The sequence below is a fragment of the Cenococcum geophilum genome (assembly GCF_001692895.1).
Source record: "Cenococcum geophilum 1.58 unplaced genomic scaffold K441scaffold_6, whole genome shotgun sequence".
NCBI classification, from domain to species: Eukaryota; Fungi; Ascomycota; class Dothideomycetes; order Gloniales; family Gloniaceae; genus Cenococcum; species Cenococcum geophilum.
In genome coordinates, this window is record NW_027137564.1 from 2,726,541 (window position 1) to 2,752,797 (window position 26,257).

General features: G+C 48.1%; 15 protein-coding genes across 15 annotated transcripts; 9 read left to right on the forward strand and 6 right to left on the reverse strand.

The window, feature by feature from the left end:
- Positions 1–36: 36 nt before the first annotated feature.
- K441DRAFT_654028 (secretion pathway protein Sls2/Rcy1) lies at positions 37–3,052 on the forward strand. Its single transcript, XM_067647633.1, has 3 exons — positions 37–200; positions 247–2,635; positions 2,694–3,052. The coding sequence occupies exons 1-3, from the start codon at positions 92–94 to the stop codon at positions 2,962–2,964; spliced, it is 2,769 nt and encodes a 922-aa protein (XP_067508229.1). The 5' UTR covers positions 37–91; the 3' UTR covers positions 2,965–3,052.
- Positions 3,053–3,442: 390 nt separating this feature from the next.
- Positions 3,443–4,899, forward strand: K441DRAFT_292177 (SWIB-domain-containing protein). Its single transcript, XM_067640986.1, has 5 exons — positions 3,443–3,567; positions 3,627–3,766; positions 3,821–4,339; positions 4,412–4,462; positions 4,573–4,899. The coding sequence occupies exons 1-5, from the start codon at positions 3,561–3,563 to the stop codon at positions 4,756–4,758; spliced, it is 903 nt and encodes a 300-aa protein (XP_067508230.1). The 5' UTR covers positions 3,443–3,560; the 3' UTR covers positions 4,759–4,899.
- A 626-nt stretch (positions 4,900–5,525) lies between these two features.
- Positions 5,526–7,456, reverse strand: K441DRAFT_703281 (uncharacterized protein). The gene is made up of 3 exons (XM_067653464.1): positions 7,111–7,456; positions 6,831–7,046; positions 5,526–6,781 (listed from the first exon to the last, which is right to left on the reverse strand). Exons 1-3 carry the CDS (start codon positions 7,388–7,390, stop codon positions 5,904–5,906), a joined length of 1,374 nt encoding a protein of 457 aa, XP_067508231.1. The 5' UTR covers positions 7,391–7,456; the 3' UTR covers positions 5,526–5,903.
- A 1,404-nt stretch (positions 7,457–8,860) lies between these two features.
- K441DRAFT_684747 (tropomyosin) lies at positions 8,861–9,567 on the forward strand (the record flags this gene model as incomplete). Its single annotated transcript, XM_067651814.1, has 3 exons — positions 8,861–8,878; positions 9,006–9,310; positions 9,405–9,567. 3 exons carry the CDS (start codon positions 8,861–8,863, stop codon positions 9,565–9,567), a joined length of 486 nt encoding a protein of 161 aa, XP_067508232.1.
- Positions 9,568–10,287: 720 nt separating this feature from the next.
- On the reverse strand, positions 10,288–10,697 carry K441DRAFT_654032 (uncharacterized protein). The gene has a single exon (XM_067647634.1). It carries the CDS (start codon positions 10,587–10,589, stop codon positions 10,359–10,361), a length of 231 nt encoding a protein of 76 aa, XP_067508233.1. The 5' UTR covers positions 10,590–10,697; the 3' UTR covers positions 10,288–10,358.
- Positions 10,698–10,975: 278 nt separating this feature from the next.
- On the forward strand, positions 10,976–13,132 carry K441DRAFT_674282 (peptidyl-prolyl cis-trans isomerase cypE; the record flags this gene model as incomplete). Its single annotated transcript, XM_067650735.1, has 6 exons — positions 10,976–11,075; positions 11,127–11,498; positions 11,551–11,885; positions 11,935–12,479; positions 12,530–12,941; positions 12,995–13,132. 6 exons carry the CDS (start codon positions 10,976–10,978, stop codon positions 13,130–13,132), a joined length of 1,902 nt encoding a protein of 633 aa, XP_067508234.1.
- A 645-nt stretch (positions 13,133–13,777) lies between these two features.
- Positions 13,778–14,349, reverse strand: K441DRAFT_674283 (uncharacterized protein; the record flags this gene model as incomplete). The annotated part of the gene is made up of 2 exons (XM_067650736.1): positions 13,778–14,056; positions 14,182–14,349. The coding sequence occupies 2 exons, from the start codon at positions 14,347–14,349 to the stop codon at positions 13,778–13,780; spliced, it is 447 nt and encodes a 148-aa protein (XP_067508235.1).
- Positions 14,350–15,502: 1,153 nt separating this feature from the next.
- Positions 15,503–16,378, reverse strand: K441DRAFT_684750 (DUF396 domain-containing protein; the record flags this gene model as incomplete). The annotated part of the gene is made up of 3 exons (XM_067651815.1): positions 15,503–15,930; positions 16,018–16,251; positions 16,309–16,378. 3 exons carry the CDS (start codon positions 16,376–16,378, stop codon positions 15,503–15,505), a joined length of 732 nt encoding a protein of 243 aa, XP_067508236.1.
- A 149-nt stretch (positions 16,379–16,527) lies between these two features.
- K441DRAFT_693484 (S-adenosyl-L-methionine-dependent methyltransferase) lies at positions 16,528–17,534 on the forward strand (the record flags this gene model as incomplete). The annotated part of the gene is made up of 2 exons (XM_067652655.1): positions 16,528–16,659; positions 16,715–17,534. Exons 1-2 carry the CDS (start codon positions 16,637–16,639, stop codon positions 17,532–17,534), a joined length of 843 nt encoding a protein of 280 aa, XP_067508237.1. The 5' UTR covers positions 16,528–16,636.
- A 64-nt stretch (positions 17,535–17,598) lies between these two features.
- Positions 17,599–19,315, reverse strand: K441DRAFT_654035 (isocitrate dehydrogenase subunit 1 mitochondrial precursor). Its single transcript, XM_067647635.1, has 6 exons — positions 19,171–19,315; positions 19,030–19,093; positions 18,889–18,963; positions 18,660–18,836; positions 17,878–18,604; positions 17,599–17,829 (listed from the first exon to the last, which is right to left on the reverse strand). Exons 1-6 carry the CDS (start codon positions 19,201–19,203, stop codon positions 17,742–17,744), a joined length of 1,164 nt encoding a protein of 387 aa, XP_067508238.1. The 5' UTR covers positions 19,204–19,315; the 3' UTR covers positions 17,599–17,741.
- Positions 19,316–20,036: 721 nt separating this feature from the next.
- K441DRAFT_292314 (uncharacterized protein) lies at positions 20,037–21,131 on the reverse strand. Its single transcript, XM_067640987.1, has one exon. It carries the CDS (start codon positions 20,746–20,748, stop codon positions 20,164–20,166), a length of 585 nt encoding a protein of 194 aa, XP_067508239.1. The 5' UTR covers positions 20,749–21,131; the 3' UTR covers positions 20,037–20,163.
- Positions 21,132–21,289: 158 nt separating this feature from the next.
- K441DRAFT_542078 (uncharacterized protein) lies at positions 21,290–22,171 on the forward strand (the record flags this gene model as incomplete). Its single annotated transcript, XM_067642677.1, has 1 exon — positions 21,290–22,171. One exon carries the CDS (start codon positions 21,290–21,292, stop codon positions 22,169–22,171), a length of 882 nt encoding a protein of 293 aa, XP_067508240.1.
- A 698-nt stretch (positions 22,172–22,869) lies between these two features.
- Positions 22,870–23,441, forward strand: K441DRAFT_674288 (nuclear transport factor 2 domain-containing protein; the record flags this gene model as incomplete). The annotated part of the gene is made up of 2 exons (XM_067650737.1): positions 22,870–22,915; positions 22,963–23,441. 2 exons carry the CDS (start codon positions 22,870–22,872, stop codon positions 23,439–23,441), a joined length of 525 nt encoding a protein of 174 aa, XP_067508241.1.
- A 551-nt stretch (positions 23,442–23,992) lies between these two features.
- On the forward strand, positions 23,993–25,146 carry K441DRAFT_292365 (uncharacterized protein). The gene is made up of 2 exons (XM_067640988.1): positions 23,993–24,749; positions 24,804–25,146. The coding sequence occupies exons 1-2, from the start codon at positions 24,304–24,306 to the stop codon at positions 24,814–24,816; spliced, it is 459 nt and encodes a 152-aa protein (XP_067508242.1). The 5' UTR covers positions 23,993–24,303; the 3' UTR covers positions 24,817–25,146.
- Positions 25,147–25,476: 330 nt separating this feature from the next.
- On the forward strand, positions 25,477–25,998 carry K441DRAFT_674289 (uncharacterized protein; the record flags this gene model as incomplete). Its single annotated transcript, XM_067650738.1, has 1 exon — positions 25,477–25,998. The coding sequence occupies one exon, from the start codon at positions 25,477–25,479 to the stop codon at positions 25,996–25,998; it is 522 nt and encodes a 173-aa protein (XP_067508243.1).
- Between the last annotated feature and the right edge of the window lie 259 nt (positions 25,999–26,257).

Here is a 26,257-nt window from a genome sequence, read left to right on the forward strand (position 1 = left end):
AGTCACGGACCCCGAAATGAAGAAGTCGCACTAATCCGCCGATTTGGCCCTTCGACATCTCCCGTCGAAATCCCTAGAGTCGCCCGCCATCATGTCTTCGTTCAAGAGAGCCCCCGGATCCGGAGAGCACACACGACAACACGTCCTGAGCTCTCTACGAGTTACACAGATCATTAACTCGAAGCCAGTGCTGCCAGCGGGTATGTCGCATCGATCAGTTTGGATAATACTTCCTGATTGCCTTAGAACTCATTGCTACGATCCTCGACTACCTTCCCATTCCCGACTTACTCAGATTTGCCCGGACCTCCAAGCGCATGCAGGAGATGGTATATGATGATACACGATGGATTCAGAGGCTAAAGAGCATGGGATGTTGGAACGATGCAGAGGCCCGGCAGAGGTTCGAAGAAGCCATGAGGAGGAAACTGGAAGCTCAGCGGGCTAAAGAAGCAGAAGAAGCTCGGAGGGCAGGTGTAGGGCTGAACGGCAGCGTCAATGGCATAGCTGGTGGAGGCGATAGTGAGCGGAAAATAAGTGTCACGCTTTTCGACGCTGGTTGGGAGGAAGAAAAGCAACGTAAATCTCTAGAGCACACTTCGAGGCCACGCCAGGGGACTCTGGATAGTGGGTTTGATGCTATGACATTGTCGCCCAGTGGATCTTCTAGATCGGGACAATCTTTTTCTCTGGATCCGACAATGGCGTTAAAAGTGCTCATGAGGGCTCGCTCCATAAGAGGGTTTGCGCGGCAAGAATACGGGAAAATATATGGGGCTCTGGCACCATATTACTTCGACCTTGTTAAGTCTACAAGCCATACGGACCCAGTCTTATTTCGCACATATCGTGACCCAGAACACCAAGCACAAATGTTGTCACAACTTAAGATTTTTGCAAAGAGTGACTTCGCGCAAGGATGGCATGATAGGGAAGAAAAACTTAACTCGATGGTGGGTATTTTCGAGAACGCTGTGTTACGAGAGTTTGAGCAGGGTTACGAAACAAATGACATCGATGGCCAGATGAAGAGATATGCCCATGTTTTATTCACCTTGAACGGCGGTACAGCCGGGATTGACAGCTTCATCCATAATCACCCATTGATGCTGGACAAGGAGAAGCTGGGAAACCCAGCTGATTGTTTACGAGACACTGCTCCTGGCCACGTTTCTCTGCAGCCGTCGCACGACTTTTTCCGCGGCCTGGCTACCGCCTTAAATGGTGAAGGTCTAATCGTTGATCGTGTCTTTCCTCCTACGATCGATGTTTTGATGCCCTTTCTAGACCGAGTCGGTGAAGACATCATATCAGAGTATGTCACAAGTCTGTTTGACGAAGCTCACGAGAGCAGTATCGAAGTTTATCTTAAAGCCGTCTCTGGCGTCTTTGAGCAAGGCTTGCAGTTCGCCCAGTCACTTAAACCTACTAAAGGATCACAGCCTAACTTCCAGGAAGAATGTAGTCGAATTGTTACTCGTATTTTTGAGCCACATGTCGACCTTTACCTGCAGGAAGAGCTCGAATTCTTTAAGCGGAAATCGGATGCCGAAGTTGAGGCGTGGGAGAAGAGGCTCTCTGATGAAGAGCAGTCAACAGAGTCTTTCTTCATGGCGAACGTCAATCGCCAAGCTGTCAAGCGCGATTTCCTCACCTCTTTCAAGAAAGTGGTGATGATGCCCGTGAATGTTGTATCAACAATACCGACCCCTTTTGGTGCCAGCAAACCAGCAACGGCTCCTGCTGTTGTCAGTGGAGATGCTCTCGAACCTCCAACTTCAAGGTCAGGAACGCCAGTACCGGGCGAAAGGTCAACTTCGCCCAGACCAGAGGCACCTAGCACCGAGCTCGCCGCGAAAGCAGCGATAATGAATTCGCGTCTAGAGGGCATTCGTTCTCTTTTCAGTATTGAAGTGGCTCTAAACCTTATCCACACAGCTAAATCAAGTTTAGAGCGAGCAGCTCTATTCGTGAAATTAGGCGGACAATCCGGTGAGGAGTCGAGGGAGCAATGCGAAAACATCTTCATTAGCCTTTTGCAAATTCTTGGGAACCGTCACATCAAGACCGGTTTTGATAAAGCCGTCAACCACCTCTCGTCGTACAATCCTCGAGAAGTGGGCGATCACAGCCGACAAGGTGTTGAACCTCTAGTCACATTTCTGGAACTAGTGAACGTGGGCGATCTAATTCAGCAGATGGTAGATGTGTTCTATCTCCAAGAGATGGTGTCTGCAAAGCTCTCAGACCGCGACGACTTTCTCAGTCCGGCTGTTAAGGAAAAGAAGCGATTCGAGCAGATGCTAGACGAGCGCGTCGCCGCAGGATTAAATAAAGGCATAGATGTACTTATGGACGAGGTCGAATACATATGCGCGACGACACAATTGCCCACAGACTTTAATCCGGCCGCTACCGCCGACGGAGTTGTGCAGATAACGGATATTGGGCCTAGCCAGACGGCGGAAAAGATAGTGGAAATTGTTTCATCGCATACAAGTATGCTAACTGGGAGCACGGACAAGAATATGTTGGATGTCTTCAACCAAGAAGTTGGCCTGCGCCTCTTTACTGCGCTGTGCAAGCACCTGAAGCGCCAGCGGATTAGTGTGGATGGCGCAGTGAAGCTAATCAGGTATGAATATATTTCGGTGCTTCTTGTCTGCAGTATGTTGCTCACTGATCATTCCTAGTGACATAAACGCCTACTATTCGTACATCGCCACTTTAAAGAACAAGACGCTGACGCAATACTTCAGTGCTTTGCGAGAACTTTCTCAAATTTATTTAATTTCGCCGGAACATGCTAAGGAGATTGCGACTATCATCGCCGACTCTGATCGCTACTACGGAACCTTTAGAGCTGAGGAAGTTTACGAGTTTGCGGAGCGCAGGGCTGACTGGTTCACGATTAAGCGTGAGGTTGAGAGGGCCATGTACGGGATCGGGTGTGGGGTTATGTGAGCGGAAAACTACTGTAGTAGCATAGAAGATGCAACTCAATGAAGCATTTGGGAGAGCTTGCTACCCAAATTACTACACTCATCAGGGCAAATACGTGTCCTGATACTGACATGTCTTTCTGCGGGTTCCCAGCCTCCTACTTGTCGTTCATCGTCTGTGCTCGTGCCTGGATTGGATCGCCCACTCGGCTTATTAGCGTCACGTTCGCTGGACTTCCAAGCCGAGCATCCTCCAGACCCTCATCTTCTCCGCTGCCCAGCCCACCTTCAAGCAGTAAGAGCCTCCCTTATGCAGAAGAATTAGTGCTCTGCGCTTGCCTTGCATATCTTCGTCACCCCAAATACCCCTCTTGATCGTCATACATCGTGCTCCGCGCTCTCATCGTACAACTTGCATTTTGATTTCCTAATAAGTCTATTCGCCCAATTATCTAACCACCACCATTTCTTCATCCTCTTCCACAAAGCTCTCTCAGTCCGGAAGCGCTACTTTCGCTCTCACTTATAGATACATCCGATCTCTATTACGAACTTCTCCACATCCTTTTCAGCCTTCTTGTCATTTTCCGTGGACTAGCAGCTCACGACGACCCCAACATGGCTGGTAAGGCCCCCGCGCTACGCCCTGAAGTAATCTTCTTTATACTGACTCTTATATTTCAGCTCTACCGCCAGAAGTAGAGGCCTCATATTCCGCGATCATCGATGGCATATTAGCAACTAGTGACCTCAACACCATATCAGCCAAGCGCATCCGCAAAGGCCTGCAGGCGCAGGTGCCCTATGATATTACACCGCAGAAAGTATGAGATACTTATGAATATCTTGTAGAGCCATTTTTTAACCTCCAACTTCAGGACCAGGTCACACAATTGATCATGGCGCGTTTCGACAAGTTTAATCATGAGCTGAACTCGAAAGGCCAGACCGATGGCTCTGAGCCTGCCGAGCCGGTTCCTACCGCCAACCCATCTGCTACAAATGGCGTCAAAGGTACTGCCACCCGCGACTCTTCAGAACCGGGCAGTGCCTCAACCCAATCCTCGCCGCAGAAGCGCGCGAAAACTGAGGAGTCTGAACTCTCCGAAGTCGAGCCCAGCCCACCTAAAAAGAAGCACAAAAAGAACAACAGATCAGTGGAGGAAGACGATGCGGCTTTCGCGGCGCGGCTGCAAGCGGAGGAGAATGCTCGAATGCGCGCGCGATCAACGAGAGGAGGCAATACAAAAAAGCGGGCGCCGGTAGCCAAGAAGAAAGACAAGGCCGCGAAGAAGAAGCAGAAGAGCGCAAAGAAGGTCAAGTCGGACGATGATAGTGACCTAGAATCTGGAAGTGGCGGAGAAAAGAAGGAGGTGAAGCGGACTGGAGGCTTTCACGTATGCTTAGATTCATCCTCAAATTTGATAGATGGTTAGACGAGCTGCGCTGACCACATTCTTGTTAAACAGAAACCGATGACACTCTCTCCGGCGCTATCAGAACTCTTAGGCGAGACCAGCGTAAGCTATGCGTTTAATCATTTTCATCCTAACTTTTTAGAAACCAGAATCTTACATAACCGCTTTCATTTCAGCTTAATCATTTTGTTTGTTTACTTACATAAAAATAGCTATCTCGCCCTCAAACCGTTAAGAAAATCTGGGAGTACGTTAAAGAACGAGACCTGCAAGACCCCAACGATAAGCGCCAGATCCGGTGTGATGAGGCTATGCGAGCCGTCTTCAAACAAGACCGAGTGCATATGTTCACCATGAACAAGATTCTCAACCAGAATCTCTACGCGCAGGATGAATGATCAAGGGGATAATGACATCAGAAGGCTGCTGGTGGCAACCAACGGTAGGATAGAAAAAGACTCATCTGCAGCTTCACCCCCACACTTCCTTCTGGTGTCTTAGATATGCTCTGTTTATGTTGCCTCACGTTTTATGCCTCACGCCTCGTGTCTATTATTTTCGGTTGCGGCCCAACGGCACATCTTACATCATTCGCCTTATTTTTTTGCCTTCTCTGCCTTTTTTTTATCATCGGATTTTCAGCATGGCGACCCACGGCGTACTATGGCGTTCCTCTCTTATCATTTTCCAGGGCTAGCACGGTGTGTGTGCTGCGAAGGTGTGCTTCCACAAACTCGTGTTCTGCATACGTGTGCCAGCCCTGACTTTTCTAGTTCAGACGGATTTGGGTTGACTACATTTTCAGGATTTTTTTTGGTCTTTAAGCTTGAGGCATTCGAGTAGCTGCTTTTGCGTTCGCTCCGGTCTTTTGGCTCTGGATCGAACGCTGCATGCACCGACGGCTGCCCTACGTAATCATAGCGAGGGGTTCGGGTTTGATCAGGATATTGGGAGATGGAGGTCAAAATACCAATAAGGTAGTGAAATATTTGAATTATATCGAACATAAAGACATGCCCTCTTCATACTGATCCCTTAGAGTGTTATAATTTCTTTATGCGTTACCTTTTCTAGGGTATGCAACAAGAGCAGTCATGTATCGAACCAGCTATACTTTCATGGTACGGCCGGCGCACACAACGCGATTTTGGATGGAAGTAATCCTAGGACTGTGAGAGTGGCTATCGTGCTGCCGCTCTGCGCAACATATATTTCTACTACGGAATACACAACTAAGGTATAAGATACACAACGGACACAAGCATTGTACAAGATAGTCGCAAGATGTAGACATCACCATTTGCTCAACGAAGCATACAAGCAGAATCGCAACAATTGTTGTTTTTGTTGATTATACAGAATCATGAGAACAAAGTTCCGCAACTGTTTATTACCGACCCCAAGCATTGTTTGCAATGCCAAATCCGCTCTATCCAATAATCCTGAAGCACCAACAACACCAATGAAGGCTAATTCAACTTTCTAGAGAGAAAGTCTGATCGTTTCAACTCCAATTCTCTTCAACCGTCGCTCCATTAATCTCTCACAGCGCGGGGACCTCCAGCCTGAAGTCGTCATACTCATCATCGTCCAACAACGCTGCCGGCATGTAGCCGCGCATACAATCTTCTAAATCTCCCTCGTCCACCTCGTCGAAGCTGGCGTACTGCATCTTCTGTATCAGTTCCTCCTCAGCTTCGTAGGTGAAGTTCTCCTTGGCAAAGCGCGCAAGCGTAATGGTTGCTTCGGAGGATGCGCGCGACATGCCGCGTGATAGGGGCGCAGCAGGCGTGCTAACGGCGCGCTTGTGCGTGCCAGACACTGTGCTTGCGGGAGTGCTCCTCGCGAGGTTCGACAGAGGCTTACGCATGGAAGAGGATGCGGCACGGCCTTGGGAGTAACCGATTGTAGTGCGGGAAGCCGTAGTTGCGGCAGAATGGCGGGCTACGGAGGGGTTCATGGGCGTAGGCTTCTTGCTTGAGATAAAGCGAGATGGAAGACGAGATTTAGCAGCCACAGTAGAGGCAGTGAAAGTAGCTTTCGGTGGTGGGGAGAGAGCTGCTGCGGCGGATTTGGAGTTGATCGTTGAAGGGGTTTTGGAGGCCAGTGGTTTGCGAGTGTGTGGCACCTTCTGGCTTTTCTTGGGTTCCTCTATGATGGCGTTCTGTTTCTTGCTGAGGAGACCTTCGGCGACCGACTCCTCGACTTCTTTGAACATATCGTCAATGGCTTTCTGCATGATTTCCTCGTTTTTCTTATCCTCTTTCGCTTTCTGTTCGAGGTCTTCTCGTTCGGAACGTGTGAGGCCGTCATCCCCAACCGGGTTGAAGTAGGTCGAGTAAATGCCACGGGTAAAATTAGCACCTTCAAGCATGGGATATTTCATATCAGAAGGCCAGTCTTCGGGTTCATCAGGGAGAGCTGTGAGCTATTAGCCTTCGCAAGTTGTTGTTACTATATCTAAACTCACGAATTCCCCGAGGGGGCATATACTCGATCTCCCTTTCTTCTTCCAGCGCATCATCTTTGACAGGCTCTGCTTGGTGTACTTTGACCTTGGGTCGACGGAGGCGCGGGCTCGTCTTCTTTTGGGTTTTGGCAGATCCAGAAAGGGGTGCAGGCGTTTGGAAGGCTTTGAGCTTAGCATTGGTCGTTTTCATGCCCAAAGGAGCCCGAGTACGTGGGCCTGCTGAGCTATCAGCCAATACGGTCTCTCTATGAACCATTTCCCGCAAATACAGAGTTCATACCAGCCGGAGTAACAAAGGCATTCTTGTCTTGATCTCCGCCTTTCTTCCCTCCAGTCAAGAGGTCTTGATTTCCCTTTTTAGTTGTTCCGAGGACCGACTTTCCAGCTTTGAAAGGGGCATTTTCATCGTTCAATGAGATCTTGAATGGCGTCTTCGGTGCCTTATTTCCTGGGGTCTTCGATCCGAACCCTTTCACGCCGTTGTTGAGGTGTTTCTCCATAGCAGCGGTCTGGAGACCGTACACCAGGTTTTCCTGATCATTTGCGGCAAGCAATTCCATTCTGCCTGATCACATTGAGAATAGTTTGTGAGTTGGAAGTGTCTTCAACGAGCGTTTGTAGTGTTGTCGTAGTGTTGTTTACTCGGAGGTTTCCTGTTGCCAAGGAGACAATGCCGGGGCGGACAAACCATCTCGGAAGAGCTCGCGGGCCTGAACCAAAAAACGATGACATTATATTCATGTGAATAATGCTTAGCGCTTAGTTAGAGACTTCAAACTGTTCTTTAGCCTTGGTCTCGGGCTGCCATGTTTTAATCAACTGATTATACTCTAAAGCTGACGGTTTATATTTACAGGTTCAATTCTAATAGCGACTGACAACCTCCACATAACCCGCCGTAGCTACTGCGGGTTCTTCAATTAGTATCTCTTCAGTCCTGGTAGCTAATGCACAGCGTCATCCTTAAAGCTAAGTCTTTATATCAAAATAAACTTTCTCATTAACAGTATCCGTAGTACTTCTAACGTACTTTCCGATTTCAAACGATCACTACTTCCCAGCTCAGCCCTCCAAGGTACTTCGAAACTTTTAGAATTACCAAGCGATCGGAATTTCAATACTCCTTTTCGCAAATTCATGTCTATTTCTTGCATCAATTACATCATCAAGAACACCGATGAGATTAGCAAGCTCGAAGTATCATCTTCAACTGAAAAATGTAAATAGAGGAATTGAAGTAACCCTTAGCACGATGATTTCCTCAAGATCTAGCCAATCAGATCAGATAAATTTGATGCCCGCGTTGTTTCGATTCTAGTGTTCGTGCACGAACCACTTCCTCTGAGAACCTGATGCTTTCCCATGCGCTGCAAAGGCGTCCAAATAGACGAGCCAACCAAAGGCTTTAAATCAAATAGAGTCTTGGCAAAATGATATCGTAGGTTTGGTCAATCAAACCATTACAATAAATCTCAAATTTGTAATATTAGCGTCTCAATTGTGATTAGATTAAGGTGAGATGTTCCTGCTATTTTCCAAGCTCTTCATCAAGTCGCTTTAATTCACTTGGGAGAGTGCCAGGTATGAGATTTCTCACACTGACAAGCAAGTTCAAAATACTAACTTCGTTCAAACTGAAGCCTTCACTCCAGTTAAATTCTGTGTTCAGATGCAACCTGGAGGTACTGTTTTCGATCCACAGAAGCGACAATTTTTTGCCCTGTCAAGATCTGTTTGGGTGGTATTTTTTTAGTTTTCGACAATAGGTCCTGCGTTTACCCTTTAGACATCAAACAGATAGCTATGCTGCCCTGTGGGAAAGTGTGGGGTCCGACTCACATGCACGTGCGAAGGGTGCCAAGGTAAGCGCGACAACTCAAACGCCGCAGCCAGACACACCGATGCTTTGTCCAAACTCCTCCAATAACAATAACACACCAACGAAACGTTTTCCTCCTCTTATTGCCCGGTGCATTATCTCAAAACCTTTTCTTCATCTAAGCAGCGAATAACGAATCTTGTAATTCACCATGGACCAAATCAGGCAAGTGAGTTATCACCCCTCCACGCACTCCTCATGCATCCGCCCAAAATCTTGACGCTACCCAGAGGTTGATTTGCTTCTGATGAGATACATGCGGGAAAAAATGGTCAACTGGACTAACTCATTTCCAGCGCATGGCCGCCCTCCGCGCAGAGGCTGATGAGTCCGCCGCCAAAGTCGAGGAGCTCAAGACCAAAGTCAAGGCCCTTGAATCTGAAAATCTCGCCAAGGAGCAAGAAATCACTTCCTTATCACACAAAAATCAAGTGCTCGAGGCGGACGTAGAGAAACTAGAGAGTGGTATCAAGGAACATAAAGAGCGAGCCGACTCGACTTCGCATGCCGGTAGTCAAGCCGAGAGTATGCAACGCAAGGTACAGCTACTTGAAGAGGAGGCTGAAGAGTCTGACCGAAATATCCGGGAACTGAACGAGAAGTATACCAACCCTATTCCTATACCCAGAATATACCCAGAAAGAGCTTCTCTCCCTACTACCTATCAAAACTCGAGTTAACATTTATGCTTTTAGGCTCCGCCAAACTGACGTCAAGTCCGGCCACTACGAACGCAAAGTACAAGCTCTAGAGGCATCTCGGGATCAGTGGGAGGCCAAATACGAAGAGATGGCCAAGAAGTACGCCGATACCAAGAAGGAGTTGAACGACTTCGTGACTGAGATTGGAAATATTTGATTTTCTTCCCGAGGCGTGATGAGCATGAGCATGGGCGTGGATATAGCGGGAATTCCCTTTATACTGTTTTTGTGGCTGCTTCTTCTTGTTAGAGCTTGGTCAAGACTGAGTTATAGCGCGCTGTTGGTGGCTGTCCTCGTCAACGACAAGCATTCCCTCGTGGTTATGGCGGTCTGTTAGTTTGTTTTTGGACGACCACTGCATCAATGCAAATGCAATAATCGAAAGGGACATTGTCATATTTGACCCTAAACATATTAACTTCGACGGGCTTTTGCTTGCTCTCTATTTTTTGACCGCTCCTTCAGTCTTGCGACCTTCCGATCCGCCTTGCTTTCGTATCGAAACTTCTTCTTTTTCTTCTTCGGTCTGTCCTTCGAAGGCTTCTCCTTAGTCCATACCTGCTTATTCGAGGCTTGTAATTTCGATCCAACAACAGCTCCCCTTCCACCCTCTGAATCTTCCTCTGATCTAGCTTCCTCCGGTTTACTAAACCCGCTTTTTGATATATCAATAGTCTCTACTGTAACAGTCGTATATTTATCCTCGTCAATATACTCCTCCTCCCGATTTATCTCGACCGGCTCCTCAAACCCAGTCCACTCTTCATCTTCCCCTTCCTCGTCCGCCGCCTCATCCTCCCCGCCTTCCCCTTCTTCGCTAAGTTCACCATTCGCCTTCTTTAGTAGTGTATTAACCTCCTGAACATGTCTCTCCAGGTCCTCCTTTCGTTGTTGCCTCATCTAAAACGTGGATTAGCGACAAGGTCTACAAAAGAGCTATACTCGCTTCTAGAGTCGAGAGACCAATTCTGGGAGAGTTTTCGGACTGCAAGAGAATCGCACCTCTCTCCTCTGTTTAACCCTCTCCTCGCGCTCCTTCTTAGCAGCCTCTTCCTGTGCATGTTTTACTCGCGCTAACTTGCGTTTGTGGAAGCCCGTAAGGAATTCCTCGCGTGCGGCAGGGTCAAAAGTTATCTCCTCGACAGCAAAGATCTTGCGGCGTTTTGTAGGAGGCACCATCCTGTCATAGACGGTCTCGAATGGGACAATTGTTGCTTTATTGTGAATTTATTGTAGTTAGAGAGCCGGGTAGGAAAAGTTCAAGATGGGAATGCGGAGGTGGAGGATCATTGAGCCGACGGAAGTGAGCATTTCGATAATGGACTTCTTCCGGTAATCAAGCAAGCTGTAAAAGCTTCGAATTTGGGTGATGGTGTGCATTCCGTGCATTAAAGCATTAACTTCCAGGATATAATCTCTTGGAGCAAGGGTTCTTCGTTCTGCACGTGACCGTGTGATTTTCGCGACAACATCACCTTTGCGATTCATTCTACATATTGAAGCCTTGCCAGCTGTACAACGCTCAAGTTCTTTAGAAGAGGCTTTTTCAACGTAACAGAAAAACAATGGAGGTGGACAGGTTAGCCTCACCCAGGCCGGCAAAGCGGTCACGGTCAGAAATGGAGGTAGATGAGAATACACCCATTGATAGAACACCAGACGACGGTATATTTGACTCGTTACATTTCTCCCAAATTTTGCTAATTAGGTATCCAGACACTTCCTCGGATGACGATGGCTTTGGCCCTGCCCTTCCCTCCACGGCACCGAAAAAGAAGCGTCGCAAGCTTCCTTACGAAAAGCTTTATATTGCAGCTCTACCCACCGCTGCTCGTTACTCAAAGTCGCTCATGCATAGGGACCAGCTATGCTTCACCACCTTCACACCGCTTACCGACTTCCTAATAACCTCGTCCGTTGATGGTGTTGTAAAGTTTTGGAAGAAGGATTTCGGAGGAATTGAATTCGTAAAGGAGTTTAGGGCACATAATGGGGAAATAAAAAGCGTGAGTGTTAGTGCGGATGGGAGGAGCTTTGCTTCCGCTAGCGCAGACAGAACTATTAAGATCTTTGATGTGATCACCTTTGGTGCGTCAATGAATCCGATTAGAGTTGGATTATAATGCTAACAGCCACCTAGATCTACTAGCAATGCTTAACCTCGACTATACACCGAAATGCGTTTGCTGGGTACACCGCCGTGGAGCATCTTTTCCATTGTTGGCAGTCTCTTCTGAGGAAAACTCTTGGATAAGGGTACATGATGGCCGAGGAGAAAACCAGCAGCCGCTGCACACTATCAAAAGCTTGCATAAGAGTTCAGTGTCGCTAATGGCATATAACAACGACTACGACTGTGTCATCTCAGTTGATGAAGGGGGCATGCTTGAATATTGGAGATCAGGCGACAATTATGAGAAGCCTGACAATGTATTCTCCATGAAGAGTTCTACGAACTTATTCGAATTCAAAAAGGTAATAACACCATTTTTTTGTAAATGTTTCAATGGTTGATCCAAGTCAGGCCAAATCCGTTCCATCATCTATTACAATATCTCCTACGGGCTCTCAATTTGCGACCTTCTCCTTCCCAGATCGTAAAGTTCGGGTCTTCGACTTCGCATCTGGTAAACTCTACAGAACGTATGATGAGTCAATAGCAACTGTCACGGAGATGCAGCAGGCTGGAACCGCAATCCAAAAGCTTGACGACGTCGAATTCGGGCGTAGGCTTGCCGTAGAGCGAGAGCTAGAGAGTCCAGCAGTTCGAAGTCGGATTAATGTCATATTCGATGAGACGGGTCATTTCATCCTCTATGGTTCCATCCTAGCAACTAAAGTCATCAACACTCTTACCAACCGTGTGGTAAAGGTCTACGGGAAGGAGGAGCCGTTCCGCACACTGAACCTAGCATTGTATCAAGGGCAACCCGAGAAGAAAGGTGTTACCACTGTGGCTATGGCGGCGAGTGACAACCCTCTTCTTCAAGAAGCTGAAGCGCGTGATGCTATGCTTGTATCAACTGGGTCGGGCAAAGTTCGATTCTATATGTTTACGAACGATGAAAAGTAAGTGTTCAAGAATATAGTTCTAGATTTCTCAATACTAATTCCAACAGTATCTCGAAATCAGAACGAGATATCCAAAATGAGAAACCGCGTAACATTAATGCGAAGCAGAACGTCGAGGCTAAACCAGCGGAGACTGGTACAGCTGCTATCATCCACACCACATATGGAGACATACATATTCGATTATTCCCCGGAGCCGCTCCAAAGGCTGTTGAGAACTTTGTCACGCATTCAAAGAATGGATACTACAATAATATTATATTCCATCGTGTTATCCGAAAGTTCATGATACAAACTGGCGATCCCTTGGGCGACGGAACAGGCGGCGAGAGTATTTGGGGGAAGGAGTTCGAGGACGAGTTCTCGACACTGAAGCATGACAAACCTTATACAGTCAGCATGGCAAACGCTGGTCCAAACACCAATGGTTCTCAGTTCTTCATTACAACAGAGAAGACGGTTAGTGCACCTTCCTGACTATTAAAGATTTCTATTACTGATACTCTATCTAGCCTTGGCTGGACAACAAGCACACAATATTTGGCAGGGCCGTTCAAGGCCTTGATGTCATCCATAAGATTGAGAACGCGAGGGTATACAAAGAGAAGCCAGAGGAGGACATCAAAATCATCAACATATCCATCTCATAATCTAGGCACCGGCAAACCTAGCACAATACCTATCAAAATTTGCAACTTCTGTTGGTGCCTCTGACCCTATCTAATTGACTAAGCTGGCACGATGCTGTAAATCTGTATTAATGATTTCAATGCACTAGACATTTCTCTGGAGAATCGGGATTCTGAATGTCATACACGACTAAAGTCACTTAACGTAAACTTATAGATGCATACGTAAAAAGGTTGAGAAAATTAGAGATGCTGTAAGGGTTTCTCAGGATATTAAGTTCGATGCTCTTATGACGCCGTCTAAAAGTCGCATGGCGTAACAGGGACCAAGCGGAGAAGCTACGTACAGAGAAACAATCAACTAACAGCCTGAGTTGAGCCGCCATTTCATATCAACCAGTCAAGATCCAATGTCCTCGCCACCACTTCAATTCAAGGCCTATGCTAATACAAATAATTTGGGCGCGTACGGCGGCAAACCACTCCCTCAACCCATGCACACACAAAGCTCCAAGGCGCATGAAAGATTAGCGCCGCCCAAGAATCAGCACGATTCCGCAATTCCACGTGGTGCTTTACAGCACAGCGCAACATGGCAACCTCCAATGGCGTCGGCACCGGCGGTCCATTAGGTTTGGGATGCAGCTCCAGAAGAAGCCCTGTAAATTACTCGGCGTCCCACTCCTTCTCTAGGGAATCCCCAAGTTGCGTGAGAGCTACCCTGCCGAGTCCAACGAGCATAAAGCCCTCACCGGCGAGTACTAGCTTCATGTGGATAACTGGGATCTTTGGTGGATCGATTTGATATTCCGTACTATGAAGGGTGCTGAAGCGAAGTTGGCCTGGTCGATCGGTGATGTACCCGTTCGTGTAGATCCATTCCAGGAGTCCATCAACCACAATAGGATGGTATTCTGAGAAATCTACATAAGGGAGGTCATAGGTCTGCGCTCCAGATTAGTAGCGCATCTTAACTTGGAGAGTTACAGGACACACCTTTACAGTGGGTGACATCCGTCCTGATGATTAGTATGAAGCTTTAGATGAAGAAGGATGGAATGGGTTCTCACCACGGCATCTGTCTTGAGCAAAGCCTGACAGTATCTCAACCTGCCCTCGAGGACTTTATTGTGGACCTTCCATATAATGTCCCCGCAAGCGACCACAAGATTTGCGTCCTTTTCTGTCAATAAAACGTCGGACATCACCCTTGCAAATTCGTTAGTTGGTAGATTCATGACGAACGCGAGGCTCAGGATAGAAGTTTAGAGGATAAGATAAGAGGAGAAGCTATTTTTGAAGGGGTTGAGGCAAAATAACACTATCCGTTAAACGGTGAATCGTAATTCTGGCAAACTCAGTCCCTTTATGACCTTGTGAATGGCTTCAAACCCTTTAACATAACTTAGTCATAGCTCTAAGTGGAGTCTCAATGAAACCATCAATCAGTCAAGGAAACCGTGTAATTTGCTCAATATAACTAATTCTGAAGCTTCTCAAACATTCACTTTTCGTCCATGACGTTTCAAGAACCAAGCAAGTAGAACAACCACGCAATTTTGCGTACTTCTTTTCAATGGTGGCGGGATAATAAGATCTTCGCTACATATATGTAATCTTCCGGGTTTGCGCAAAACTCTTAGAATGACTCTCTATCGAGTATGAAAGATATTTCAGCGCCTGTTCATAAGTCTATCCAGTCTCTGGACCTAATAAGAGGGGTATCCAGGGCAGAATTTTAGTGAAAAGACGTTCGAATGCGCAGGAGAGGTATAGCTTTTAATAATCCTATGGATATTAGGCTCACAGAATAATGTCCCATTCGTGCACGCCAGTTATATATGAATATATACTATCAATCTCCGACGTATGCGCAGCAGGAGAAGATTTAAGGGATGTGGGAAGTGTTCCAAAAAACGCCAAAGGGTGCGTAGCATCATGACTCCGTTCAGTAGAGCTATTCAAGACCATCTGTTACTCTAAGCTTCTTTTGATTTCTCACATTTGACGTTTTCCTCACAAGATGACGTGGCGGATATGCTACGAAGGACTGCCTTTCGCTAAACGAGGAAGTCGTAGCCTCGAGGGCGACGCTTGATACGAATGAAGAACAGAGGGCGAAAAAGCGGGGATAGAGGTAAGCATGTGGAATAGAGATTGATGTGTAAGGCTAGGGGTGCGAGAGTGGAACTCGCATAGCGACGATTCCAGAGCGTTCACAACATGAAAGAGCTCCGGTAATCCGCTCGCGCACTAACACCCCACTCTCATGACCCTATTAGCACTCATACGCTGCACGCACGTGTGGAGGATTTCAAGGCAGGCTGAGGGCCACGTCTCGTGAGCAAAGAAAATTAAAATACTTCATATCTGGTATCGGGTCTTCAACCCTCAAAATGACCTCGTTTTCTCCCCACGCCAAAAACCCATAACCTCGCCCGTCTCGCCTACCCATTCCCTAACCCCGTTAACGACTGCTTTCGCCATACCCGCATTCGTGCCGCTCCTTGCCCGCCTCTTGCTTCCATCCCCAAATGTATCACCAGCACTACTAGCTGCCGGCGTTTTTCCAGCGCTCACGAAGCTGCTACCTTCACCCGTCGCATACTCGGAACCCATGCTCGGCAAGACGTTCTCGCCAGCCGAGAGAGAGACAAAGAGGGCGAAGGGGACAAGCCACACGCATAGCCCAAAGTAGGAGGCTATTTCTGTGAAGGTAGGAGCTAAGATGTCGCGGGCATAGGGGTAGGCTGGGACGGAGCGCGAGGGCGGAGCAGAGAAGTGGAGGAACCAGAGGTAGTGGTTGAGGATTACGAGAGCTAGAATATGTTAGCCGGGGGTATGTGTGCATATAGAGGGTGGGTTTTGTGGTGTTATAGTTCTTAGATGTAGGAAGGGAGATATACCGCAAGAGAGTAGGAACAGCGGATCTGTCAACTTGACAATGGGAAACCGTCGTAGATTCTGCGCGTATACTGCATGCGAGACTATGCTGAGGACACTCAGACCGAACGGGAACCTGTCTATAACTAGTAACAGAAACTGTAGGCCGATAATGCTGTATATAAGCCGCATAAGAAGCTTCTTAGCAAGTACTGTGCGCTCTTCCACCAGCTCCGAAAGGTAGTAGAGGCCAGAAGCTGATTTCGGAATCTACGTTAGCGGGGGACTTGAGATTGAATGGAATACGTTGGTACCTATTGCCAGCGTGAGAAATCCAAAGCCTAGAATGACACCAACATAGCCTACAAGAGGTAGGATCCACATGTTTGAAGGTTGCCGGAGCTTGGTGCTGCTTGGGTGAGCAAAGGGATGAGGTCAGTTACGCAGCTGGCCTTTTTCGGAAAAATGTCGGAATTTTTTATCGATAAAGAAATCGATATTCGAGAATGTGGGAGCAAATGTCGACATCTGTGCGCGCATTCTACCCGTATTAATTCAATCGGTCTTCTCATAATTAATACAAGCCTTTAAAATCATTTGGGGCACTCCTGCATATTTTAAAGCTCCATCAGAACCCTCACAATGTCGCGCCCTGAAGATACTCTGTACGTACTTCTATCACCACGCCACCCTTTAATACCCTAACTGACACCTCCGTAGTCCCCCAGACCTCTTTTATAATGACTCCGAATCCCGAAAATACACAACTTCCTCCCGCATCCAGCACATCCAAACTCAAATGACACACCGCGCGCTGGAGCTCCTCTCCCTCCGCCACCCCTCCCTCATCCTCGACGTCGGCTGCGGCTCCGGGCTTTCAGGCGAAATCCTGTCCTCCCCCGCCCCAACTACACCCGCCGGTCCACACACCTGGATTGGCATGGACATCTCCGCGTCCATGCTCGCCGTTGCGCTAGAGAAGGAAGTCGAGGGCGACCTATTCCTCGCCGACGCAGGCCAGGGCGTCCCCTTCCGGCCAGGCACGTTCGACGCCGCGATCAGTATCAGCGCGGTCCAGTGGCTCTGCAACGCGGAGTCGAGCGAGGAAACCCCGGCGGGGCGCCTGAGCCGCTTTTTCAACGGTCTGTATGCGAGTTTGCGCCGGGGCGGGTGCGCCGTGTGTCAGTTCTACCCTAAGAATGAGGAGCAGAAGCGCATGGTGTCGAGTGCGGCGGTGCGGGCAGGGTTTGGCGCCGGGCTGCTAGAGGATGATCCTGGAACGAAAAGCGCCAAGACGTATTTGGTCCTGACGGTTGGTGGTGGTGAGTTGGATGGAGATATCACGGGAGTGGTCAAGGGAATGGAGGGTGTAGATGTCATGGATGGAAGGCGGAGGGCAAGGGATAAAGCTAAGAGGGGAGAGGAGAGAAAGGGAAGCAAGGCGTGGATAATGAGGAAAAAAGAGCAGATGGAGAAGAAAGGGAAAGTGGTTAAGGCTAGCTCCAAGTATACTGGGAGAAAGAGAAAAATCACCTTCTAGTTTTCCACATGCTTGAGATGAGTTATGGATCCCGACGCTTGATATGAGTGTTGTTTGCATTCAGCGAGGCGTTATGGCGTTAGAGCGGATGGTGGGAAAAGGATCAATTCATTCAGAGTATCTACGGCTAGAAATACAACCATATTGCACACGCTACCTCGCAGGTAATCTACATCAACGTCGTGTATTGTATGTGTGAACCAAAATCTATCCTGATGCTTCCATCTTGCCAAGGACAGCACGGGTGAATTCATGTGTTGTTGATTCACCCCCCATGTCCCGAGTTCGCGTTTTACTAAGCATAATTAGCAAGTTGTGGGATAGAAAAGAGGAAGATACTTACCCTTCAGCAATAACATCGTATACGGCCCTGGAGATGCGGTTGGCGTGGTCATCTAAGCCGATGTGACGCAACAGCATGGAGGCGGAAAGGATGAGTGCAGTTGGGTTGGCCTGGTCCTTGCCCTTGATATCAAGCCCAACGTGCCGGCACCCGGGCTCGAAAACTGCAACGTCCCGTCCCATGTTGCATCCAGGTACAATACCGGGTCCGCCAACGAGTCCAGCGCCAATGTTGGACAAGATGCCTCCGTAAAGGTTCGGCATGACCATGACATCGAATTGCTGAGGCCTTGAGACGCACTGCATAGAGGCATTGTCTACAATCATATCATTAGTTTCTAATGTTGGGTAGTCTTCGGCAATCTTCTTGAAGGTGTTTCTGAACAAGCCGTCGGCTAGTTTCATGATATTGGCTTTATGGATGCAAGTAACCTTCTTTCTGTTATTTGCCAGCGCGAAAGCAAAAGCAAACTTAGCAATGCGCTCAGATTTCGCGCGAGTAATAACTTTAAGTGATTCGACAACTCCGCTCACGGATTGATGCTCCAGGCCAGAGTATTCGCCCTCGGTGTTTTCTCGGACGATGCAAAGGTCGACGTTCTTATGACGGGTTTCGTAGCCAGGAATATTTTTGATGAGGACAATAGAGGCATATATATCAAGCTCCTGGCGCAGAGCAACGTTGAAAGACTGGTGACCGGACCTTTCTACTGGAGTATGCAGGATACCTGTGCTCGGTGTAAGCCGAAAATTGCTCCGTTTGACCGATCGAGTGCTACGTACCCTTCAAGCCCAGTTTGTTACGCTTCAGTGAAGCAATTGACTCCCTAAAAAGCTCCTCCGAGTGCTTATCGCCAGTCTCCATACCAGATACGTCGACTTGTTCCCATTCGACCGGGACGTTGTCTGCCTTACAGATTTCCTTGACCGATTCTGAGACCTCGGCACCAATACCATCACCTATACCATACCCGTCAATTCTTGTTCACCACATTGGATATCCTGGGCGTACCTGGGATAAGGGTAACGGTGTATTTGCCGCCGAACTTGGTAGGCTTGAAGATATCCTGTTGGACTGTGGCCATTGCTATACAATAAGTAGTTAGATATTGAGTCGCAATGAGTAACATATGTTACTGAAGCCATTGCTCACATCTTGTGGCCATCGAAGGTCCAGGAATGCATCGTGAGGTATTTCTGGCGCCCCGCAGAAGGGTCTGCAGCAAAACAACGTGTTAGCTTAAGATGCACTCTCTCTGTGAGAATAATCTTGTGTGTCTAGTATCCGTCATACCTGCGCCGTCTTCTGGGAGCTCCGCGATAACATGGTGAGCAGTAGAGCGGAGATGTTTGGGGTTTGGAGAGGAAGGTTGCAGGCAGAACTAAGATCAAGCAGCAAAAGTAAAACCGTCGATCCCACGTTTCTTGGCGAACTGACAACACCAATCTCGTCAACGCCAGCCACCCATTGCGACATCATAACGATCTTCACTAAGGCTTTTGATAGCGTATAACCCTAATTTAACTAATTATAAAGAAGTAGAATCTTCCTATAGACAGCGCCTAACTCACTATAAAGATTCTTACACCCGTCGTGGAAATCTCTCAAGTGCTTCAAGTGGGCACTTCCAAATTGAGACCTGCTAGTGTCTTCCACAAGATACCTGAACATCCAAACATTATAGATACCATTCAGATGGTGTTCCGTACCCGAGTCCTCCCTAGAGCAGGGTTCATAAATGGAGCCAATTACTCTTTCTTAAAACGATACGACCCAGTGGTTCACAAATGATACACCAAGGTTCAAGTGCTGATCATGCCAACTTCCCTTGAGAATGAAGAACTGTATCCCCGCTACCCCTCGATTTTCAACTGCTGATCGTGGGGTAAGTTGGCATCTATCATCCTTCATGCGGAATAATTCCACGGTAGTTCCTAGATATTTCTTCTGGGTAGGTCGTCTCTTCACAACTTATTTTTCAAGGGTTTGCAACAATGTCTTCTTCAACAATGGGATATATTGGCCTCGGTAATGCCGGATATCTTTCGTAGCGGAACAACCGCCGTAGCGGAACCACAACCTCTTATTAAGTACCTACGCGAATTTATAGTTACAGACATTATCTCACTGTTGTTCAGCTAATTCTGCATATACTATTAGGTTCCAGCTAGAAAATTACAGTCGTCTTGGGCATGCTGTCGATCGATCCGTTCGCGGCGACTGTTCGCGGCTCAGCTGTTATCCCCTGCCCGATCACGAACTTCGGCATGTTCGCGAATTTCGGAGCTATAGGACGAAAGTTCGATTAAGAGCGTCCAAGTCTCTAGGCTTTGACGACACCGAGCACTTAGAAGCCAGGAACCCGGGAGTTTCTCCGTGCAGAAGGGAGTCGCCACGTAGCTTAGCGTGTAAATTTAGCGTGCTAGACATGGCTATGTCATCATGTATTAAAACGAAATAATGATTACGCACTATGCCCGATCTGCTGGCATGGTGCAGTGTTTGGCCCCGCAGCCCAGCTTCCACACCGAACACCTCGCAATCAAGATGAGCCAGAAGGCTGTCGGCATTGACCCGAACGAGTACCCATACCTTAGCCAGGTGGACAAGCTGAAGTTCAGCTACCCAGCGCTCGGTGTTCTCGCCCACAGGCTTCTTAACAAAAAGGAGGAAGGTAGGCAAATCGTCGACCGTTACGGGGTTGATCAAAACGGCAACCCGCCTGGTCGATGTTGCGCTCTGGAATTTCGCACATCTACGACAGATGCTTGGGTCCGCAAAGAATATCTCAATGATGAAGCCAGCTTGCGAAAATACCTCGAGAAGCACAGCCCAATAGCCGGGGACCCAGTGGATGACGACTGCAAGCATCGACTATATATCCTTGAAGACCTGGCGCCGGAATACGTTGACCTTCTGGGAAAGCATCTCCACATCGATCCACTCGTTTTTGCTTCTCAGATCAATTCCTGGAGATTCTTAAATACGGGCACAGTTGGGCAACGGACACTTCCATCGCTCAACAATCCTTGGAAATCGTTCAGTGTGCGATATCCCGAACTAAGGAGCTTCCGAGAGATACTGAATGATTGGCGATGGACCTTTGCTATCAATAGGAGGAAGATCGATCCCTGGTTTCCTGTCGAGGGCGGGAGGGTAAATATGACTGACGAGGTTGCGCTTGTCAGACGTTGTGCGTCTTTCTGGGTCGATAACCCCGGATCTGCTGCCAATGGGTGGAATGGTATAGTCATCCACTTCGCTCAGCCTAGAGGAATGCTCACCCGGCATAGCCTTACTCTTAGTTGATCCCCCAGTTGATGCACATAAAGATCCAGCCGTTCGTGACTCGAAGGGGGAAATGGTCACCTATCGAATCCTCAGGAAGCAGCTGGGCGCAAATCAAAAAGAGATGCACTACGAAGCAGCGTTGCACTCTAGTAAACCGTTCCACTTCGGTCACCCAGACCCTATAGCTGTTGAGCAAGCTATCAAATTCACTGCGGCCGGTTCCGGCACCGGTAGACCCGTATACCGCAAAAAGCAATCGCTGTTCGACGAAACCATCCTATATTGGACGCAGAAAGACAACGAGGACATGATAAAATCTGCGGTGGAGAACCCCTGCAACACCATGAGCTACGTCTTGAAAATCGCCGCCTACCATTGGACCAACATGCTCGAGCTTGTTCTGTTAACCCTCAACCAAGGCGAATTCGTCGCAGACGAGGAAAGACACCGGGAACAGTATGTAAGCGAGCTGTTCGCCAACAGTGATAAGGTCTGGAAGAGTAAAATCCTCAAGTTGTACCAGGCTATCTGGTACTTGAACATATTCCGACGCCGCCTGGCCTTCTTCGAAGATGATCTCGACCTCGCGCTGGAGAGACTGAATCCGCACGATGGCTACATCGACAGTCTTCCATCAGCCCTTCGAGATGCGACCATCGACTTCAAATCCCTGCTCGCTCGTCTTAGGCTCTATAAATCGCGCGCCGAAGCACTTGCCTCGACTGCAGATGAGATCGTTAACATGCGCGGGGCGGCGAAGAGCCTCGATGACAGCACTTTCAACTTGCGTCTTGCAATCTTTGCCGCAGTAGTATTCCCGAGTACGTTCATCGCTTCAGTTTTCGGTATGTCAGATGGGTATAAGCCAGGCGATGATCAGTTCTGGATCTTCTGGGTGGTGTCGATTCCGCTGGTTATAATGATGGTGGCAGTGGTTGCTGGCTGGGCCAGCCGATTTCGCGATCTGATAATGGGATTTTCCGAGCCAAAAGCTCGTAAGTGACCTCCGGAAGATTACGACGGAGTAATATGTGCTCCATACATTCGATGTACCCGCAAATGCAATGGCCGCCAAAGTGTACAGGCTCTCGTCGGAGAGTTGGGAGGGGGGCAGGACGGTAGGTCTTGGAAAAAGTCTCACGGAGAGTGCAAGAGCCGGGTCCGCCTAACCTTGCAGCCTTACAGCATAACATGATACGGGAGTTGATGTTAAGTTTTTCTATGAAAGTTGTTAACATTGCGGTGGCTGCAGGCTGCAGCGACCGCTCAGTAAAAGCGACGCTTTGATGTCACCAATAAAAATGCGTGGATAGCCTGGTGTAGATGCTCTCTGACCTAAGTTCATCTCTGTGTTGGCACGTGTCCTATGGCTCGGCTACGTGTTTCAACCTAACTTAACTTATGTTCTTTGTTCTAAGAGATTACAAGAACGTATCGCAGTGATTACCTAGGGTAAATAAACAGTGTTTCCGGAACGTCCCGCGACATGTCAGCAAGGATCGTTGATTGCTTTGATTGGAGGGCTTTTATTGAAAGTACCGAGTCGCGTGGTCGTAACCGCGCCAAATGACCCCCCCCGATATGTGATAGTTATTACTTTTACCCGAGTCATGTGTGGGGGGATGAATGAACTCGCTTCGCTCGAAGGCATTCTGCTAGCACCGACCTCTCGCATTCCCTAAAATCACAGCAGCTCACAAAATGGCGCGATTTGACCAGCACATGCTGACAACGGTTTCCGGAGAAGGTAGTCTAGCTAGAGAAAGTTTTTGCGCCCGACTAATGGAGTTCCAGCGGGCGAAAATTTCGTAGATGCATACTACACGGCACTCCAAAGTTCCCGCCATACCATATCATCCTACTACTGCCCCCACGAAGTGCAAACTGATGGGAAAGTCGTACCTGCAATCATCTGGAATGGTAATTTACTACCGGACGTTGCGTCTTTCCAGAAAATGTTCGAAAACGACATGCCATACACGCATTACGATGTCCAATCCCTCGATTGCCACGTGCTTAACCCAACATCTCTAGCTGCCGACAAGGTACAAGGAGGGAGCGGAGTTGAAGATAAGGACATAGAGAGACGTATGTCGATCGTGGTGGCGGTCAGCGGCTCTGTGAGGCTGGAGGAGCCTCAGAAGGGTCCATTGAGGGGGTTCAGCGAGACATTCGTGTTAGTGCCAAATCCAGAGAAGGCTGTGGGAAAGGGGCCAAAGGCGGAAAAGAAGGGATGGTTGGTCCAGAATCAAAATTTCAGATACACTGTCTGAGAATGTGACAGCGGAAGAATAGTTATTGGAGATGATGGATGGGAGGGCTTCGATTAGGCCGGGATGATCCGTTGCTTTACTAAGTGTAGGTTCTCAACTTTATTGATTAGGCGGTCTTTCCTTTGCGCTAATGCTAATTATTATAGTGCATGGATGGGATAGATGATATCTTGATTGCGGATTTCACAGGAAGTACTAGACCGGACCCAGAACCGCGTCTAGTGAATGACTGCATGAATTCATCAGAAAAAGCAATCTATCATTCTTGCCGTCTATCGGTCACACGTTTTCTCATGAATTCATCAGAAAAAGCAATCTATCATTCTTGCCGTCTATCGGTCACACGTTTTCTCATGAATTCATCAGAAAAAGCAATCTATCATTCTTGCCGTCTATCGGTCACACGTTTTCTTAGTCTCCTTGCGTTCACCAATTTTTATGGCTTTTCCACTTTACACCCTTTGATCATCCGGTTGTCTACGCCAAACTTTCGCAAGCTTCAACACCTACTTCGTACCATCTTAACTCTTGTCGAGAAATCCGTGTGAAAGCTTTAGTCCCGCAAGAAAGCATTCGTTCACTACGCGGGATAAAAGACCCCCTTCTAAACGCCCTCATCGCCTAAATCCGGCTCAACTTAGACAACCCTCACAATCCATCTGAGTTTCAAGCTCGACTAATCGGAGCAGCGAGGCCAATATCAAAGTGGACAACGCGGTTGCATCAGTCGACGAGCCCGGCCAGCATGTCACTTCGGATGGCGCCCTCTGCTGTTTCGTTGGCGTTGATTCGGATGAAGAGATCAGCATCACGAGCAACTTTCGCGAGAGCACCACGCAGCTCCAATATGACATACTAATTGATGACATTCTTCGCATGTCCAGGATCCACGGTAGCACAACGGTCAGAGCCCTGCGCGGAGTTGATAATTTCAGTCAGTTTTATGCCAAACAAGACTCGGCTGTTTGAAGCTGTTCTCAAAACCAAGCCTCTTCAGCAAGATATCGAACTTCAAAAAGGCAGCAGAGAGACAGCGGGTACGATCGAAGTGAGGATCTCGGTTTTACGCCGCACCAGTGGAACACATGCACTCACTGACGCCAACCAATGGTACGAAGTTCAAGATTGGTACGAACAGTACAACCGAAAGGGAGGATACAATCTGCTTCCGCCATCTTACGAGGTAGAGCTTAGAGAGGGCCTTTCTGTTGACTTCAGTAAGAACCGAGAACGGGCTCGGATCAGGAAGAGCAAGGCCCCTCGTCCTGGCACCATGGGCTGTCCTTCGTTTCTTCTATCGCCTCAAAGGTGTGTGGGGAGTGCTAAACAATCATGTTCTACTTCTCTAATGCTCTCATATAGAAGCAATAGCTAGAGCAGAATTGCCATTGACTTACAAACACCCCTTGGTTAAATCAGTCGCTCATGAACTTCAGCTTGAGCCGGTCCCTGGCTTCCCAAAGTCACCCAGAATCAAAACTGAAAGCACATCTACCAGTGAAGGGAAACCCAGTTGTATTGCGACTCCGGCTTCTGTTCACACCAATGAAGTTATGCGGAACTACCCCAAACATTATTCCGCCGCATCTGCAAGTCCCATTCACATGCATTTTGATTCAGAAAAGTTTCTCTAGCTTTGAAAATCTTCTTTGTCAATGCCTGGAAAGAGCGTCTACAAAATCCCTAAGAGCTAATAACGCATAGATCCCCGAGTCTGTGACGTCCTCAGTTATTGGCTTCACGGCCAAGTCATAACTCCACCTCCGACATCAAAGAAAAAGATACCTGATGCTGGTTTGCGCATGCGGTCCGAGCCTGCGCGCGATGCACCTACATTTCATAATGAAGTCCGCGCTGTCAGCGAAATCCCGAATAGAAGCCATGGTTATGTCACTCAAGTGAGCCCCACCGCAATATCTCGGAAACTCTTGTCACGGTCCAAACGCCAAACTTTATAGCCACTGAAAGTGCCGTCAATACTATTCAAGCTGCCGAAAACAATGTGGACATACCTACACCCACCAAACAACGCAACATGCACAATCCTAGCCAAGGATCTATCAATCTAAAAGGAACTATAGAGAATGGAGATACTAACGGCAGATTCATTGATAATGAAACTATTGATGGAGCGATATCAGGCAATGGAACTGTTCAGAATGGGAGGGCTCGGAACCATAGTGTCTCAGAAATCATTCAGAATGACGCCATAACTTCCAAAGCCCATTCCGGGGTGTCGAAAAAACGTCCAGGCACAATGGCATCGCCAGGTGGCGCCTCCGAGCGCGCTAAACTCATGAGTCCGCGTGAGTCGGATCAGCTAAAGGACAAGATAGAGGCTGCACGAAAGATCCAAGAAGCCAAAGCCCGACGCGTTCAAACCCAGGCCCTGAGGGCTGAGGCCGAGGCCCGGCTTGTGGCATATCGCAAGAAACAATTAGTGCTCATGAATGCACAATTGGAGGAAGAAATGAGACTGGTATGTGAGGCTGATGAAGAGAGATTAGTGAGAGAAGAGGACAGTGATGACGAAGATGAAGAAGATGAAGAAGCTTAATGCTCGAACCCTTAGGCCAAATGGGCCGAAGTTCCTTGCATTCTTGCATTTCTCTTTTCTTTAAACACCAGAGCTGATGCAACTAGTTCCAGCAGGGTTTGGCACTATATGAATTGAGAAATCCTTTAGCAATGGCGTGACTGTGGGTTTTAAGTTTCCTTAGCCTTGGGTTGGTGAAACAACAGACTTGTCACGGCGGTATCTTGTCAAGACTGTTGTTGGCATTGATACTTGCTCACCTTGATGACGGGTACCGCCA

Bases quoted from the DNA above. Each gene is read 5' to 3' on its own strand.
- K441DRAFT_654028 (XM_067647633.1), top strand. From the start codon at position 92: ATGTCTTCGTTCAAGAGAGCCCCCGGATCCGGAGAGCACACACGACAA. The intron at 201-246 runs GTATGTCGCATC...TGATTGCCTTAG, and splicing joins GAAGCCAGTGCTGCCAGCGG to AACTCATTGCTACGATCCTC. The intron at 2,636-2,693 runs GTATGAATATAT...GATCATTCCTAG, and splicing joins GGCGCAGTGAAGCTAATCAG to TGACATAAACGCCTACTATT.
- K441DRAFT_292177 (XM_067640986.1), top strand. The intron at 4,340-4,411 runs GTATGCTTAGAT...CTTGTTAAACAG, and splicing joins AGCGGACTGGAGGCTTTCAC to AAACCGATGACACTCTCTCC. The intron at 4,463-4,572 runs GTAAGCTATGCG...ACATAAAAATAG, and splicing joins AACTCTTAGGCGAGACCAGC to CTATCTCGCCCTCAAACCGT.
- K441DRAFT_703281 (XM_067653464.1), bottom strand. From the start codon at position 7,390: ATGGAATTGCTTGCCGCAAATGATCAGGAAAACCTGGTGTACGGTCTC. The intron at 7,047-7,110 runs GTATGAACTCTG...ATAGCTCAGCAG, and splicing joins TGCCTTTGTTACTCCGGCTG to GCCCACGTACTCGGGCTCCT. The intron at 6,782-6,830 runs GTGAGTTTAGAT...AATAGCTCACAG, and splicing joins TATGCCCCCTCGGGGAATTC to CTCTCCCTGATGAACCCGAA.
- K441DRAFT_654032 (XM_067647634.1), bottom strand. From the start codon at position 10,589: ATGGTGCCTCCTACAAAACGCCGCAAGATCTTTGCTGTCGAGGAGATA.
- K441DRAFT_654035 (XM_067647635.1), bottom strand. From the start codon at position 19,203: ATGTTATCGCGGAGCTCCCAGAAGACGGCGCAG. The intron at 18,964-19,029 runs GTGAGCAATGGC...CTTATTGTATAG, and splicing joins ACCTTCGATGGCCACAAGAT to CAATGGCCACAGTCCAACAG. The intron at 18,605-18,659 runs GTACGTAGCACT...CACCGAGCACAG, and splicing joins TAACAAACTGGGCTTGAAGG to GTATCCTGCATACTCCAGTA.
- K441DRAFT_292314 (XM_067640987.1), bottom strand. From the start codon at position 20,748: ATGCTTGCAGTCGTCATCCACTGGGTCCCCGGCTATTGGGCTGTGCTT.
- K441DRAFT_292365 (XM_067640988.1), top strand. From the start codon at position 24,304: ATGACATTCTTCGCATGTCCAGGATCCACGGTAGCACAACGGTCAGAG.